The sequence below is a fragment of the Gymnogyps californianus genome, chromosome 15, assembly GCF_018139145.2.
Source record: "Gymnogyps californianus isolate 813 chromosome 15, ASM1813914v2, whole genome shotgun sequence".
NCBI lineage: Eukaryota > Metazoa > Chordata > Aves > Accipitriformes > Cathartidae > Gymnogyps > Gymnogyps californianus.
This window is the reverse complement of record NC_059485.1, coordinates 17,395,052-17,412,127: the sequence shown is the minus strand read 5'-3', so window position 1 is coordinate 17,412,127 and position 17,076 is coordinate 17,395,052. Positions and strand designations below refer to the sequence as shown.

Genomic DNA, 17,076 nt, shown 5'->3' with positions numbered 1-17,076 from the left:
CAGCCCCAAGGGCGGGAGGCTCTGAGGAGGGTCCCGGGGAGCCGCTGCGCCGGGGCAGGCAGAGACCCCCGCTGGGGATAGCCGGGGGTTCGGGACACGCGTGGGGCGAGGGGTCCGGAGGGGGCGAGGGGTCCGGAGGGGGCGGGTCCGGCGCGGAGGGCGGGGCTAAAGAACAAGGGCGTGTCCCGGGGCCGCGGGGGAGGGCGTGGCTGGCGGCGGTCCCGGGGCGGGCGGAGCGGCGCGGAGCGGCGGGGCTGGCTGGGCTGGCTGGGCTCGGCGCGGCTCGGTGCGGCCGGAGCACCATGAACCGCTTCAAGGCGTCCAAGTTCCGGCACACCGAGGCCCGGCTGCCCCGCAGGGAGGTGAGCGCCGCGGGATCCTCCCCGCCGCCCGGTACCGGGGCGGGGGGTGCGGGGGTGGCGGGACCGGGGCTCCCGGCGAGCAGGGTCAGAGGCGGGGCGGCTCCTGTAGGGCGCAGCTCCGGGTCCCGCTGCTGCGGCACACGCCGGTATGGCGGGGCCGTGCCCAGGTCCCCCTGCCCGGTGCCCGGCCGCGGTGCGGCAGCATCGCCTGGGCGGCCCCTCCTTGGCACCCGCCGCTTCCAGCCCTGGTGTCCGCGGAGGCTCCCTGCCACGGGGTGCTCTGCAGCCGGGTGCCGGCAGGGAACCCCAGCCTGTCCCCCGGCTGGGAGCTGCTCCGGTGCAGCCGGCTTGGGGTACCCATCCCGTGGTGGCAGGGAGCCGGGCTGTGCCCCTCCTGCTGCCAGGCCCTGGCTGGGCACGGCTGGCACAGGCGGTTGGCCCCCGGTCCGCGCTGCCCGCCGTCCCACCGAGGCTGCTTGGTACCTCGCCTGTGCTCGGCCACCCCCGGGGCAGCGCTGGCTCACCCGTGTCGGCCGGGGAAGCGTGCACCCTGAGCGTGAAATGCTGGGCCCCGCTCCTGCCACCCTGCTTCCCCAGGCAAAGAGGAAGCGCTGGGGCCCCACGGGATGGTGCTGAGCTCCGTCACCCTGCCCACGAGCTGCAGAGCTCGGCACCACCGAGGCCGGGCAGGTCTGGTGGGTCTTGCTAGGCAGTACGGAGCCACATGGTGCCCAGCTCCAGCCTCTGCCCCACGAATAACCAGCCCCGACCGTGCCGAGCATCGTGATCCATCCCAGCTCGTGAAGAGATACTGGGTCAGGGATGGGTTGTGCCGGGTGAGCCACATCGGGGAGCATTATCAGGACACGTAGCCCTTCTGGGGGCTCCCCAAGCTGGACACCCTTCACCCAGCATCTCTGCAGCACCGTGGCCGTGAGCGAGGCTGCCGCTGCTCTGCCGTGGTGGAGGTGGGTGGTGGGATCCTGCCTGGGTGGCTCCCAGCCTGTGGGGCAGACAGGAGCTGGCACAGCTGGAGCAGGGTCCCTGCCGGGGACAGTCCCACGTGGGGAAGGGCCAGCGTGGGCCAGCTGCATGGCGCAGGCTGCTCTGGTTACCAGTGGTGCCGGAGTGGCAGGCAGGTGCGGGAAGGTGGTACCCTTCGGCATAGGCCACGTGGCCAGAAGCGGAGGGCTCGGGCTGGATGGGTGATGCTGGTAAAAAATCATTGCATCTTGCTGCCTTTGAGAAGAATTTGGGGGCCCCCAAGGCCACCAAAATGTTCATCTCCTGGCCCTTGGACATCAGCGCTCTCCTTCCTTGTAACTTCCCGGCCAAGTCAGCCTTGTGCCAGGCTGGCCCGTCCTGCGCTCGCATGCCTCTGCAGACCCAGCGAGCACCTGAAACATCCTCCTGAGCTTCAGCTGTAGGAGGGGACATGGTGGCCCCTGCCATTGTCCCCGGCCTCGAGCATCCCACTGTCCCTGCAGCATGCCAGGCTCCGTGTGCCTGCAGAGCCGGTGGCAGGTCACCGAAACCTCAGCCGGCCGAGCGTTTGGCTGCGAACCTCAGGGCGCAGATGAGCTGTTGCCAACGGCCGGCCCAGGGAGCGTGCGTGGCTGTGCAGCGTGGGTGCTGGGACGCCTGGCCGTGGGGGGGGTTATGGCACCCTCTAGGCAGGGACGTCCCCGTCACCGCTGCCCTGGTGTCGGTTCCTGTGGTGGGGGAGCTCTGGGGGGGGACAGTGTGCTCTCGCCCGGTGTGCGGAGAGGTGTCTGCTCTGCCTCCGGCAGCCTGCACCAGGCTCGGCACATGGGAGGTGGCCTTTCCAAAAGGCATTTCCCATCCAGGCATGAAACGTGTCCCCAGGAAGCGAGGCCACGTCACCCTGCGGGGCAGGAGGTGGGAGATGGACGTCTCGTCTCCGAATCCATCTCGGGTATCACAGCAGGAAACGCTGTTCGTGCCCCCGGCCGAGCAGAGCAGCTTGTTTACGGAGGCGAAGGCAGACACTTGACCTGGCCGGATCAGGAAGCGCAGTGTAAACACGAAGGATCCCATCTGAGTCGCTTCTCCCCTCCAGGCAGCGTCTGCAGGGCTCTGCTGGCCAAGGCGCCCTGAAAGCTTGCGGTTTGTTTTATGGATGTAGCCAGGATGGTACCGTTTGCTTTACCGGACGCCCTGGCACGCTGTGGGAAGGATTGCTTCCCCGAGGGCTCCCGCCTGCGTGCGGGGACGTTGCGGGGCCGGGATGGACCAGCTCAGCGGTCCCTCTGCAAAACCTCGCTGCAGGGGCCCTGCGTGGTACCCCTGGATGCTGCGGGCCAGATGTGGCTAGTGACCCCCCTCACCGAGGGACCAGTGCGGGGTGACGGGGCGCAGATTGTGGGACCCTTCCTTCTGGATCTTGGTCATGCTCCAGACCTGTTCCCCATCCCCGCTGCAGCCCCCGGCCTGCCTGCTGGGTGCGGGGAGAGAAACCTCCCTTCGGCAGGAGAAGGGTTAACAGGTCTGTCACCGAGTAGGCTGCTGTGTGACAAGGAGGGGAGGAAGTGCTGCAGGAACCGCTGCTCTCTGTCAGGCCTCAAAAGGAAGCCGTGCAAGGAGAGGAAACCCGGGGCTCGGTCCTTTTGGGGCTGCATACGCAGCTCCCTTCCCTGTAAAGGGCTCTGCCCTGTTTGTGGGGTATCCACCGCTCCAGACACCCGCTGCAGCTCTCTGTGATGCCTGTGACCGCCGGCAGGCATACAGGCATGGTGGCAGCCGTAAAACAACCTGCTGTCGCCTTTGCTCGAGGGTTGGACTTGGCCCTGGGTGTGCCAGGGAGCTCCTGGTCCTGGTGGCCACTTGAGGTCGGGTGTCTGTGTCACCCGGAGCGGGTCTGGCTGATGCAGGGCGTCCCAGTGCCCCCACGGGTGCAGTGCTCGGCCGTGGAGTAGTAGTGGGAAACACTGCAAAGCGGGATTTTGGTTTTGAAGCTGTAATGAAGTTCCTTGGCCGCATGTCCATGCGGGAAGCATGCTGCTGGAGGCATTTATCTGCCTCGGTCAGCTACAGCCCAACGCTGTGGTGCTTTGCAGCCCAAGAGCCTTTGTCCCATCCCAAATTCCCTGACATCGGTTTATCGCAATGGGAGAGCCCAGGGCTGGGACAGTTTTGGGGAGAGGCAACCCTTGGAGCCGGGATGCTCCTGTCTCCCGTTCCTGGCAAAGCTGGCCCCGAAGCCTCCAGCCCCGGTGAGGGGCTGCGCTTTTATGCAGGGAGCAGGAGCAGCCACGTTGCCCCGGCCCTCCCAGAGGATGGGGCCCTACAAATGTGCCTCCAGCACGATCCCGTTGGTGTCAGCAGCCTCCAGGTAGTGCCAGGTCCTTCGGCGTGGGAGCTCCGTTGGGGCTGAGGGTCTCTAGCGATGCTGTGCTGACGCTTCATTGCCTCCCCTCCAGCCGTGCTCCGGCCACGGCGTCGGGCCCCTCCAAAACAGAGGCATCTCCTGACATGGGTTTTCCCTCTCCATCCTAGGCCTGGATCGGGGGTATCCGAGCGGGCTCCGTCACGTCCTGTGGGAACCACGTGAAGGCCAGCTGCCGCTGGATCGCGTTCAATGCCGAGGCGGCAGGTAAGGCACGAGGGAAGGAGTGCTGAGTGCGGCTGGGGGGGGTGGGATGGATTTGCCCCTGGGGGGCTGGGGGGCAGGTCAGCCTCACGGACCCCAGGAGGCACGTGGGCGAGTGGAAGTGGCTTTCCCCGAGTTCCCCCAAAGGTGCTGACAGTCCCGCACCTCTTGGCTTGCACTGCAAAGCTGGGTGCCCCCCTGCCGTGTCCCAGGCTGTGGGTGTTCCTGGGAGCATCCTGTGGGTGATGGGCAGGCTGGTGGGCAGCTGGTGACCTGCTCTTGTGTCCTCTCCTGCAGGCGTGCTGGGCATCGTGCCGCTGGAGTGCGAGGATGGAGGCAAGAGGACCGTGTCTCAGCTCTGCTGCCACTCAGGTGAGCTGGGTGGCTGCCGGCCCCTGTCCGGCTTGTCCCGTGCCTCTGCTGCGCTCTGCACCGGGGCACCGAGGAGTCGGGTACCACCTCCCACCTCCGCAGGAGGCGTTTGGCCCTGCGTGGGCTGTGCAGAGGGGCTCAGGTGCTGAGCCCCAGCTCAGGATGCTGTGTTGGGCTGTCTCCCAGGCGAGGGGCTGGGGGAGCTGCTGGAGTCCCCAGGGACCATCGCTCACAGGGAGGGTGACCCTGACAAGGCTCACTCGTGTGCGAGGCACAAGCCCACTACACCCACACTGACCACGCGGGGTTCTGCCAGGCTGGGCTTTTGCTAAGGAGCCGAATTGATCCACGTCCCTTCATCTCTCGAGCTGCAGCGAGGTCTGGACATGTAGCTCTTGCTCACGCTCTACCTCTAGCACACCCTTCCCGTATTACTCATTGCACGCCCTGAAGTTCCCAGTACACCCAGTGCCAGGCTGGTGGAGGAGCTGGGGACGGCATCACCGCGGGTGTACCCGGCTCCAGCGACGGGAGGAACAGGCCGGACCGGCGGCCACGTGGCCCTGAGCAGCTCTGATGTGGGCAGAGCGAGCGCTGCAGGGGAAGAGGAGGCTGGCAGCATTGCCACGGGCAGAGGAGCATGCGCCGCGGAGGCGGAGGGCTCTGCCTCCTGCCCGGGCACAGGGAAGGAGTGGTGGGGAGCTGAGGGTACCCCTCTCCTGGTGTCGGAGCAGCAGTGCCAGCTTGGGGGGCACTTACCACCCATTTCCCCAAAAAATTGCACCAAAGCAGTGAGACGGCCCCAGCGCCGCCTTCCTGCGTGCGGTGCCTTGGCATCGCTGCAGTACGGCGCAGCGTGCCCAGCCTGTGCTGCCTCTGCCCGGCTCGGTCCCTGCCCCGGTGGCACGGGGCTGTGCACCGAGAGCTGCACCACGCTTGCAAGCGAGCCAGCGAGCTCTGCCGCTCCCAGGGGAGCGCTGGAGGGATGCACGGGGAGCCAGGCTTCTTAATGAGATTTAGCACGAGCCCTTTGAAGCCGGCCGTGCCAGAGCAACGCCTCCAAAGCGGGGAAGGGATTTTTCTCTCCTCCCAGGGCAAATGCAGCAGAGCGAGCTGCTCGCTTTTTGTGCCTCCTGGGCCTGTCTCCCTGCAGCCTCCTGGAAGCAGAAAAGTACACAGTGACCTACTTTCCCGAGCGTGCCAAATGCATCCGAGGGGCTGCTGCTGACGGTGCCAGCCTTCCTCCCGCGGGGCCCTGCCGCCGGAGCCACGAGGAGCGTCCCTGCTGCCGGCATGCCGAGCCGGGGCGTTACAAAGGGATCCTTGTTACCAGCACGGCCCCAGCTGGCCACGGCCTCGCTTGCCGGCGTCCGGGCCAGCACAGACGCCCTTGTGCTGTTCGTGCTTCTCCCTGTGCCTCCTGGGGATGTCCGTCCTGAAATCAGAGCCAAACCTGGGGTGCGGGTGGGTTAGATGGGGAGATGCAATCGCACGGTGCTACCCTTCAGGGCTCCCGTCCCCCGCCGAAGGGGTGCGAGACCCCAACGGACGGCGTGGAGGGGCTCAGGCTCTTGCAGCAAAGCTGAGCTGCTCCAAAATGCCTCGGTGGGGCTGGATCTGACCCCAGCTGCCCGCCCCTGCCTGCACATGTGCGTGTATGAAAAGAGTCTGAGGCTGGGGAAGAGCAAAGGTGGGCAGGCACGGTGTCTGCAGGGGTAAGGGGAGGACAAACCTCTGCCCTTCTCCTTCCAGATGTGGTGACGGACTTTGACTTCTCGCCTTTCGATCAGCTCCTGCTGGCTACGGGCTCTGCTGATGAGACGGTGAGTGCTCAGTGCCAGGGGTCCCACGGGGGCACCCTGTGTCCCCCGGCATGTCTCTGGGATTCAGTGTAGAGCCTGGGGGAGATGGAGCCGGAGTGATGGGAATAAGAGGAGCCTGGGGAGGAGGGTGCCAGCCTTGGGGAGCGGTGTGGGACGTCCCCGGGTTGTGGGGGACAGGGCAGATGGTGTCAGCCAGGGATCAGCCCTCTCCCACCTGAGATTGCCCGCAGCTCTGATCCCACCGAGCTGCGATGAGGGGGTCACCTGGTGTCCTCAGGGACCAAAGCCTGGAAAAGCAGCAAGGCCAGGTCGAGCCCTGCCGGCACCCAGCCGGGTCCGGCTCGCCTCCCCAGCGACTGACCCACCTCTCCCTGGGGCTGCAGGTGAAGGTGTGGCGCCTGCCCGAGAGCGGCCAGGACATGCCCGGCGGCGCAGGGCTGACCCTGGGGCCCGGGGGGGGCCCGGTGGACATGCTGCAGTTCCACCCCACGGCAGACGGCGTGCTGGCCAGCGGCGCAGGGAAGCGAGTCACCGTCTGGGATGTGGGGCGGCAGCAGCCGCTGACAGGTAGGCATGGCCATGCCCACCGGCTCCTGCCCGCGACGTGTATCTCCACCGTGCTGGTGCCTGGGCTCAAGCAATGGGCTCAAGTCCGGACCTTGGTGTCGCCAAACAGGCAGCACGGGTGGCTACAGACACCCAGGGGATGTCTGGGGATCCCCTGGGGTGACAGGTCCATCTCCCTGCGTGTCCCAGTGCATGGATAGATGTGGGTGCCATGGGCTGTTGCCGACCACCTTTGCCCAGACCTCAGCTAACCCGATGGGGAGAGGAGGCTGGGCGGCAGCGCAGGGGTGTAAGTGCTCTGTGGCTTTCCCAGGGCTCCTGCCCTTCGGATCGAGCTGCCAGCAGTGTGGGGATGCTCCCTGCACGGACACGGCAGCGTCCCGGTGGGTCCTGGCCCCTGCTCTGGCTGCCACCAGCCCTTCGGAAAGGCCAGATCATTTCCCCTGGGAAGCGCTCCGGTGCTGACGGGTGGGAGAGCGACGGCTCCTGCCCCTACGCCTGCCTCATCCGCGGGAGGAGCCCCGCTTGATCCCGGTCCTGTGCCTGCTTTCCTCCCGCAGCCCTGGACTCCCACGGGGACCAGCTGCAGAGCCTGACCTGGAAGCGAGATGGCTGCCTCCTCGGCACCTCCTGCAAGGTGAGCGGCTCGCATGGGCGACCTCGCTGCGGCACGGCACGGTACAGCCGGGCCGGCTGCTGGCTGCACCCTGGTCCTGGAGGGGCACACGGTGACCCCGTTTTGGGGAAAAAAAGGGCAGAAATGGGGTCAGCGAGCGGTGCCGGAGCCGAGGAGGACAGGAGCGCTAGATGGCGCCTGCCGCTCGCGCGCTGCCGGACGCGCTAGCGCGCGGGCTGTGCGCAGGCCCTGCATGGAGGCCAAGCGTGCAGGCCGAGCGAGCGGGCAGGCTCCCAGGCCAAGCGGGCAGGCCAGCTGAGCGCACAGACCGAGCGGGCAGACCGAGCGAGCAGGCGGGCCTCCATGCAAAGCGTGCAGGCAGAGCAAGCGTATGGCCCGAGCAAGCAGTCTCCCCTCTGTGCTAAGCGTGCAGGCCCAGCATAGAGGCTAAGCGTGCAGGCCAAGCAAGCTGCCAGGCCCCCAGGCCATGCACAGAGGCCGGGTGAGCAGGACCACAAGTGTGCAAGCCCAGCTGAGCGTGCATGCCAAGCCTGCAGGCTGAGCGAGCAGTCAGCCCCCCTGTGCCAAGGGTGGAGGCTAAGCGTGCGGGCTGAGCGAGCAGGTGGGCCCGAGATGGAGCATGGAGGCCGGCCAAGCGTGCAGACTGAGTGTGCAGGCTAAGCGAGCAGTTGGAGCCCCGTACGAAGCGTGCAGGCTGAGCACAGAGGCTAAAACCCCAAGCCATGCCATCTGGGGCGCGGGTCAGCCCCCGAGCCGTGCCGTGTGACCCCCAAGGCCTGCAGCACCGCCGTGCCGTGCCACGTGGGTCTAGCCGGCACACTGCGCGCTCCCCAAATAGCACCCTGGCAGCAAGGCCGGCACCAGGGCACCTCCCTGCTGCCTCTGCGCCCCAGCCAGCACTTGCCGAGGGGCATCCCCCACCCCGTTTGGCTGTGGGGTGCCGGGCAGGAGAGGGCTAGCTCCCCTGCCCGTGGGATGCTGGGGAGCGTTGGCAGGATGGCGTCCGAGAGGTCGGGCTCCAGCCCTGGCTCTATTTTGGAGGCTCCCCCCTTCTCTGGGAGCAGTTTTGAGGGTGTCGGGGTCGTGGTGAGGCTGTGGGGGTCCTGGGGGTGCGCCCCTGCCCGCGATGTGGGGCAGGACCTGGAGGACACTGTGCAAGCCATCCATAGGGGCAGGCACTGCAGGCAGGAGAGTGATGGGCAGGAAGGAGGGGGGCAGCTCGCTCCAGCCTTCTGCCTAATATGGCCTGACATCCCGCTGGCCCCGGGGTCCATAACCCTCCTCTGTTTTCTTTTTATCTCCACAGGACAAGAAACTGCGGATCTTTGACCCCCGAGCCAGCCCGGCCGCCTCCCAGGTACCGTCCCTCCCGGGTGCACTGGGTGACGTGGTGCAGGCAGCCCTGCCTGACCAGGGTGCCCGCTGCCTGCTGTGGGATGGGCTTTGGTGTCCCAAACTGTCCCAGCCCTGGTACAGCTTGGGAGAGGCTGCAGTGGCAGTGCGGTGGCAGGGGCTGAGGGCAGGGCGATCGGGGCTGCCTCCTTCTTGGCCCCGCTGGGGTTTGGCACAGGGGATCCCTGCCCTCCTGCCGGGGCCGGCGAGCTTCCCCGGTGTACCGGCACGTTGCTGCTGGGGCTGTCTGCCTGCGGGCAGCAATCCCGAGCCCTGCAGGCAGCGATCCCGAGCCCCGTGGGCACGAGGGCTGCGGTGGGACTGCAGGCTCCTGGGCTCTGCGCCGCTGTATGGGAGCTGGGCGAAAGGCTCTTGGGGACGAGGACCTGCCAAGGGTGAGGGCTGGGCGGCTGGATCCGCACAGCTCAGCAAATAACAGTGATTAGGAAATAAGTAGAGGGCTTAAGCCTTGACGTCGAGTTTAAACAGCCTCTTATTAGAGGTTTCCTGTGGCTTGGGGGCTCTGGCTGCCGGCGGCTGCCGTCCCTCGCTGCAGAAGGGGCTGGAAGCCTTTGGGAGGGGAGGGATGCAGCGGAGAGCAGGGTGAGATGGCCGCAGCGGGCTCTGCTGCTCCTTGCGCCTCTCCTGCCGCCGGCGCACGCGTGCCCATGGACTCAGGAAGCCGATGGCCTCCGGTGCCCGTGCCTGGGCATGGCAGTAACCCCGGGCACCGACCGGAGGGAGCCGGTGCTCCGGCGCTGTGCTGCACCGGGACTCTCCTGCCGCCGGCTGCTCCTGTGTGGAGCCTGGGTGCTGAGCTCCCCTAAGGCCCCTGGGTGCTTTCTGCGGGTACGAGCGGTGCCCTGACCCTTCAGGCAGCCTTATAAATACAACACCACAATATATGAATATAAACCCAGCGGTTACACGTGCAAGCGAGCCAGGGCAAAGTGCTCCCAGCTCTCAAGTGGCCCCCGGGACGCTCCCCTGCTCTGGGTGCCACTCGGCGTGGCTGGAAGGTACCGGGCTCTGCTCCCAAATTCATCCTGCGCCTATCCACCGACGGCCCCAGGCGCTGCTCCCCTCCCCGCCTGCCCCCCGCTTCTCCCCCTGCCAGACCTGTCGGCTTGTATAATGCCGTTTCGGCGAAGCTGTGAGCGCGATGGGCTCGAGCCAAGTCTCCTGGGGAGGGTGGACTCTGTCTCGCTGAGCTATTAAAAATAACGTGTGAATGATGGTGGCTGTTCAAAGCAGGCAGCTCACTTCCCTCCGTTGCCGTCCGATCCAGCCCGGGGCCGGCGCTCGGGGTTTGCCAAGAGAAATATGCACCTTCACTGCCGCGGCCGAGCGCTGCCGCGCCGCAGCCCTAACCCCGGGCGGCTGAGAATTGATGAAGATGTTTAGTCTTGGAGAAGTACTGTGCTGAAGGGGAAAACTTTAAAATGCCATAAATCCTCTGGAAGTTTGCAGAGGGCTTGCTTAGCCAAGAGGAATAACGCTCCTGTGTTTTGTTTTTTCTTTTTTCCCCGGTTGCTGGAGGGCCGGGTTATTTGGAAAGGTTCCTTCTCCTCTGGGCCAGCGCGGTTACAAAACCGGGTGACGCTGGGGCCGCCGTGCAGTGCCAGCACCTCGCGAGCTCCCGGCTTTGAAGTCACCTGTTTTTTTGCAGCAGTGAGCGAGGTGAGCGGCGCGATGGGTTTTCCAGCTGGGCTGGCCCCTGCGGCGCCACGGGCTGGGTTTCCTCCGCAGCAGGCGAAGGGCTCGGGCTCGGCACCGCTGCCGGCTCACCCCTGTCCCTTTGTGGCACGCGGTGTTGAAGCCGGCCTCGGCAGAGGTCTGCTCCTCTGGCTGGTTTTCTTATTTTGCCAAGCCTGCCTCATTAAACCGTTCCTTTTTTTAGAGCAAGGGGAAAAGGATGAGAAGGAGCTAAAATAAGAGCCTCGGGGAGGAGGGGTCGCCGCCATGGTGCCGTGATGCCTGATGCTGCTCTCGGGTCTCGTGGATGCAGCACGCGCGGGGCTGGGGACCGAGGATGGATGGCGAGGAGGGCGACTGGCAGGCTGCCCGCACCCTGTGGCCGTGCCCCCGGCGGGGGCCTGACCCCCCCATTCCTGGCTACGTCCGTGGCAGCTATTTTGAGCGTGTCCCGGCAGCAGGCAGGAGTGCGTGACGCAGTGAGAGCGGCGTGGCCGGGGTCTGGCTGACCCCGCAGGGTGCACGGTACGTCCCCAAGGCCGTGATTTCCCTTGGGGGGAGCAGCGGCCTTATCCTGCTGGACCCCCAGCCCCTCATTGCTGCGTCTGGGCTGGAGCAGGCGGCTGCAACTGCAGCAGCCCCTTTGCGAGCGTTAGAGCGGTGCTTGCACCCCGTTGCTGCTCAGCGTGCCTCCTCGGTGCCCCTAAACTGGCAGTGGAGATGCCAGGGCCACCCCTTTGCTGCAGCGGGTCCTGCCGTGCCTCCCCGTGCAGCCGCGCTCCCCCTGCCTGGCTGGGTCTGGGTCCGAGCGCCGCTGTCCTTCTGGAGAAGTCCCAGGAGTCCCATCCTCTGCCTCATCCCCTCCCAAGGCCGCGCTGCCCCAGCCGCAGCCTGCCCTCCCCTCCCACGGGCGCTGGTGGTCGCCCTCCTCGCCTTGACCCTCTCCCTGGAACCGAGTCACATCCTCTCCCTCGTGGCTTCGGCGCTGCCGGGGCTCAGCGCTTCGCCGCTCCCGCCCTCGCCCACCCTGCAATGCCTGGGCAAACCCCACAAAACCTCCCTCCCCCGTCCCCCTGGGACGTGCCCTTGGGGTGCATCGTGCAGCAGCGTGGGGGGACGGGGGACACGGTGCTGAGCGGGGGGTCGGAGCAGCGGGAGGGTGCCCGCGCCCCGGCTGATGCCCCAGGTGGGTCACCAGGACCAGTGCAGGGCAGCGATTTGGTTATGGCGGGGGGTACTAAGGTGGCATCTCTGCTTGCTCACTCCCCTGGCCACCCTCTCCTCTGGGTCCTGGCAAGCCCTGGGTCCCCGGGCTGGGTCCCCGGGCTGGGTCCCCAGGGTTCCTCTCCCCGGGGCTGGTGGGGGCAAGATGGGCACGCAGCGCCCTGCCTGCACAGCGGGCCGGGGTCTTGCCTGTCCTCTAAAAAAGTGCTCTCCAAAGCGGGGCGCACACAGCAATCCATGGGGGTGCAGGGAGAAAATATTAGACCTTCAGCTGTACCTGCATATCATTTATATATCAATCTATATACATCTGCTGGGGGTGCCTCCTCAAAAATATTTACTGACAGGGGCGTGCAATCAAAAACACTTGGCGATGCTGCTGAAAAGAAGGGAGGTGGCTGGCGGGGGCAGAAAGCTGCTCCATGGGGGGGACCGTCACACACCGTGTGGGCAGCGGGGCCGCACGTGAGCCGGTGCCCCGGTTTGGTGCAGCAGAGCCGCGTCCACCGGACACAGCATCGCTCCGGGCTGGCGATGTGCGGAGCCGATGGGCCGCATCCCGCCCCCGCACGCTCGCGCGAGGGGCTGCGTTGCATCTGGCCGGCACCTGGCTCCCATTACGGGGCCGAGGCGGGCGCCGCCGGTGCCGGGCTGCGGGGCCGCCGCCGAGCACGGCCAGTGTGGGATGGAGATGAGCCGGCTTCGTTCTCACGAGAAACTTCCCCCGCCGGCGTTTCGGCAGGACCGGGGGCGAGGGAACAGCCACGCGCGCCGGGTGAGCACACGCTCCTGCTCACGTTTTAATGAGCTCTGTTTTAATGAGCGGGACCCGGGTTGAGGGCGCCTGGGGACAGCTGGGAGGGTGTCCCCGTGGGTTTGTCCCCACCGTGGGTTTGTCCCCCCACCTCGTGGGCCATGCCGGGGGCAGAGCTCGGTGCCTGGGAGCACCCGGGGCTCGCAGCCCTCCAAGTGCACCCAGTGCGGGGCAGAACTGTGCTGTCCCCCCGAGGCCGGGGGTGCCTCACCCCTGCCCGTGGCCCCAGGGGTGGGAGAGGGACTCCAACCCCTCTCCCAAACTGTGGCCACCATCCTATGGGCCACATCAGCCCCCGCCACGGTGGGAGAGTACGGCAGGGCGAGGGTTTCCGTGGGCAGCGTGGCCACGGTGGCAGGGGGATGCTGTGGTGAGGTGGAGATCCAGGCTGGGGTGACCCAGCCGTGCCCACAGCCAGGACCCCACGGACCCCAACGTGTCACCTCTGCCCAGGACCCGGCTGTCAGCCCAGGGCCGGTTGGGGACCGCTCGCCGGGGGGAAGGCGCATCAGGACATAGAGAGACTTTTAGCCTTCCTCCCCCCCAACCCCATCGGCGCGGTATCCCACGCCGGGGTCACCCCGGGGGTACCTGACTCCCAGCCTCGGCAGCGGCTTCCTCCGGGCTGGGGGAAGGTCCGCAGCATCCCACATTCCCAAGGAGACCGTGGGAAGCTTTGAAAAAGTTGGCCTGGCTCTGGGCTGCCTATTTATAGCACCGCACGCTCGGCGCTCTCATGCTTCTGTTCCCCAGCGTAGCTGCACGGGACTGTTTATATTTCCTCTGCTCTGCTTCCCCCTCGGCCGTCCTTCCCAGGAATGCTGCTTGGTATGGCAGACATGGGGAAGTCGAGGAAGCTTCGGGATGAGCCAGCGGCATCGCGAGGGATGCGGGCACGCAGGGGGACGTGCGTCCTCCCTCCCGCTGGGGACGGCCTCGCCGGCTCGGCAGGGTGCAGGCACGAGGGTGCGGGTTGGCGCCTCGCTTACCTGGGGCTGGGGCTCTGGCACGGCATTTCGGGAGCCCCCCAGTTTGCTGCCCAACCTGGGGCTCCTGGCAGGCTCATACTCAAGAGGGCAAAGGTGTTTTGGGGATTTGATAACAGCCTCATAGCAAGGCTTGCGGGGCCGGTGGCTGCAAGAAGAGATGAGATGCGGGAGAGGAAGGATGGGTGCTGATGGGTGCTGCAGTCTGCCCAGCCCACATGCCCAGCGGGTCCCCCCTCGCCTGCCCGGGGAGGGAGGTCCTGCTCCCGTCCCGGCCCTGTGCCTGGGCATCCATGCCAAGGTGGGAGCCTCCGCAGCCGTAGGGGCTGTCCCAGTGGGAGCCAGCTCGCCTTCCTCCCCTTGCTGGGCCGGCAGCATCCTCCCGGGCAGGGGCTGGACGGAGGCGGGGGGCTGTGCTGGCAGTGGGGTGGGAGAGGCAGAGCCTGCACGGCGCTGACGGTGCCCAGCTCCCCTGGGGCGCGGGGGCACCATGGCGATGCTGCCCTGGCCGGTGGGATCAGGGATGGGGTGTGGGCAGGAAGGGGGCTCACCCCGATCCATCCCCACCACGACACAGACACCCCACACCCGGCAGCGGGCAGGGGCCAGCGCTGGCAGCGTGACGGCTACCGGAGCATCGCTGCCGCCATGTGCAGTGGCTGGGATCCCTGTGCTCCCCTCGGGGGCGGGTGGCAGCTCCTGGTCTCCCCAAGCTCTGGGCAGAGCCCAGGAGCGGGGCTGGCCTGGGAGAGGCTGCTCTGCTCTCCTGGCCATCTCTGGAATAACCTGGATTTGGCAACAGAGGGAGATCACTCACATTCTTGTGGCAGGAGAAGGATGCAGCGCCGTGGTTAACCCCCTCGGCTCCCCAGGAAGCCGTTCCTCCTGCAGCCTCGTGGGGTTTGGAGGGAGCGATGGCTTCCCCCATGTGCATGGAGCCATCCGTTCGGTACGGGGAGGAGGTGTCTGTCCCCGGAGCCCACCGCAGCGCCTCGGGCTGGGGGGCCCCCTCCTGCCCTGGCACCCGCTGGCAAAGGGATGGCTCAGCCTGGCTCTGGTGCCTCCTGCGCCCACGCAGGTCCCTCTGCTGGGATTGCTTCCCACTGGGGTCAGATGCCTGCGGTCTGCTAGCCATGCTTATGGTCTGCTAGCCACAGGCAGGGCTGAGCTGTCCTGGTCCCTGCCAGCCACAGGGTCCCTGCCAAGCACAGAGCAGTGACCCCCCCACCTACCTTCCACCTATCCAGCCCTGGGCTCCCCATCTCCGGCTCTCCCTGCCCTGCATCCCAGCTGAGGGTAACTGCTCCCGCGGAGGCAGGGATCACCCCAGGGATCGCCCCGGCACCGGAGCAGCGTTTGCTTTGTGTGAGGCTCTCCCAGGCAGCCAAGGAGCCGAAGGCGGTCGCTTTCTGCGGGCAGCTGTTACCAGCTCACCCGGCCCCGCCGCGGCATCGCTGCCAACAGCTGCATCCGACACGCCGGCCCTGCTCCCCGGCGCTGGCCCCCCCGCAGCCCCCCGCATCGGAGTGCTCCAGGGCTGCACAGGGAACAGGGCTGGGGACCCCCGTGGGTACCGGCGCCGTACCCCAGCCCGTGCTGGGAGGGATGGATTGAGATAGGGAGAGGGACGGTGCCGGGAAGCCCTCCCCATGCAGCCGATCCGGCTCTGAGGAGGGAGCACAAGCTCCCCCCAGCCTGGGCTGCCTAAAACCAGCTGGGCTGGACCCACACAATGGGCTGGAGGAGGCTGGGCTGCCTTGGCGCTGGCGTGGCCAGGGAGCTGGGAGGCCTCCTCGGCTCCCCACGTGCCAGCCCGGAGCTGGTGGGCTCCTCTCAGCCTGCCGGGGGGACGAGCAGCTCGGGAGGAATGCCCGTCTCTTGGGCTGCGGCTGGTCCCCTGCTCCAGGGACGCAGGGGGGGTTCCCAGCATCACCCCGGGCCGGGTGCCAGGGTTTCTGCCCAGCTCTGCCAGCCCCAGGGACCCGCAGCAGCCCCAGGGCTCCCTGCTGACCGAACCACACTGGTGTCCACCGTCGGTGCCAGGTCACACTGCCCCGTCCCTGCCAAAAGCCTCAGCACCAGGGGAGAGGACGCAGGGACTCCAGGGACCCCCCTTGGGACTGACTGCCCTCCAGCCCTGCACGCTCACCTCTGGCAACATCTGCACAGCCGAGTGTCTGAGCCACCACCGAAAGCGGAGCGCCTCGACCCCGGCCTCCCCGCATACTTGCTGCCATACGTACTGCTCAGCCGGGATGGAACTAATGGAGAAAACATGGCCCCGCGCCGCAGCCGGCACAACGTGGGCTGGGAGAGGCAGCGGCATCGCCCTGCCCTCTGCCAGTCATGCCACCCGCCCCGGGGGGCTGTCACCCACCGCCGTCTCTCGGGTGCCGTGCTGGATGGGGACCAGCGGGGCGCGGGAGCCAGCGGAGCCGGCGCGGTCGGCTATCGAATCTCCAGCTGTTGAGTTTTGGCTGCCACAGCCGCATGGCTCAGGTGCAGAAGTGCTCTCCTGGCCGACGAGCGGGCTGGCCCCGGCTCCCGGGGTTTCCATCCCTCTCGGCACCGATCTTTGGACGCGTTCCCTTCTCCAGGCCCTTCCCTTCCCCGGGAGCTGGTGCCAGCGTGTTGGAGGTGGGGGACGGGCCCCTCCTGTCCCACGTCCTGCCCCCACGGCTGGGAGCGCCGGGCTCGGCTTGGCCAGCGTTGCCTCTTCCAAGTGAGCCGCGCTGGCTGGCGAGCGCCATGTTTGTGCTGGCAAGGAGGGTCGCGTGCCGGAGCCAGGGGGAGGATGAGCTTGGCACCGCGCGCCTTCTCCCGCCCCGGCTGCGGGTTTCTCCAGAGAGTGGGCATCCCTCTGGGGCCGGTGGCCGGGACTGGAGGAGGCTGCTCCTGGCGGGGCTTCTCTGGCAGGGGAGTGGGAGAGATGGCACCTCTGTGCACCCTCGCCGGCCTGCCACGGTGGCAGAGCCTTGCTGGCGGTCACAGTGCGGTCACAGCCGGTGGTGCATGGTGCTCGCACCGAGGGGGATGCAGCTCACGGGACACGGCTCCTCCGGCACTGGGGGTCAGCGTGTGCGTGCCAGCCTGGGGCTGTGGACGCGTGGGCACCCTCCTGTGCCCACCCCATCCCTCCTGCCCCCATGCCGGGTGCCCCCTGCCCTGCGCAGAGGTGCCAGAAGCACCGTGCCGGGTTTAGCTCTGGCAGAGCCCTCTGCTTTTCCGTGCCAGCTCTGAAATCGTTAGCAGTCTTTTACTGGTGCTTTGCAAACGAGAGCGAGGGGGCTGCGAGCGCTGGCTGCGCCGTGGGGCGAGCGCTGGCTGCCGGCTCCCGCTGGGACGCCGGGAACCGCAGGACCCATCTGGGGGCCACATGGGAGCCGGCAAGCAGCCGCTGCCGGCCCCACTGTAACTCTTCCCCTCCCGTCCTCGACAGAGCGGCACCGGGGACCAGTGGGGAGACCGGGCTGGGGACGGTGGGCAGGACGAGGCGGTGGCACGGGCTGGGGGGTCCCGGCCCCACAGGGAGCCCAGGGGAGAGGCGGAGCAGGGCTGCAGGGGTTAGGGCGGTGTGGGGAGCACGGGGGCTCA

The 17,076-nt window shown here is 67.3% G+C and overlaps 1 protein-coding gene across 1 annotated transcript in view; it reads left to right on the top strand.

Moving 5' to 3' along the window:
* Window positions 1–302: 302 nt before the first annotated feature.
* The window catches only part of LOC127022577 (sarcalumenin-like), a 23,966-nt gene continuing 7,192 nt past the window's right edge, over window positions 303–17,076 (top strand). The window contains exons 1-8 of the mRNA XM_050906207.1: window positions 303–362; window positions 3,879–3,975; window positions 4,270–4,344; window positions 6,097–6,167; window positions 6,551–6,734; window positions 7,295–7,371; window positions 8,678–8,728; window positions 10,303–10,443. Coding sequence (XP_050762164.1) covers window positions 303–362; window positions 3,879–3,975; window positions 4,270–4,344; window positions 6,097–6,167; window positions 6,551–6,734; window positions 7,295–7,371; window positions 8,678–8,728; window positions 10,303–10,443 — 756 coding nt within the window. The remainder of the gene's footprint in view (window positions 363–3,878; window positions 3,976–4,269; window positions 4,345–6,096; window positions 6,168–6,550; window positions 6,735–7,294; window positions 7,372–8,677; window positions 8,729–10,302; window positions 10,444–17,076) is intronic.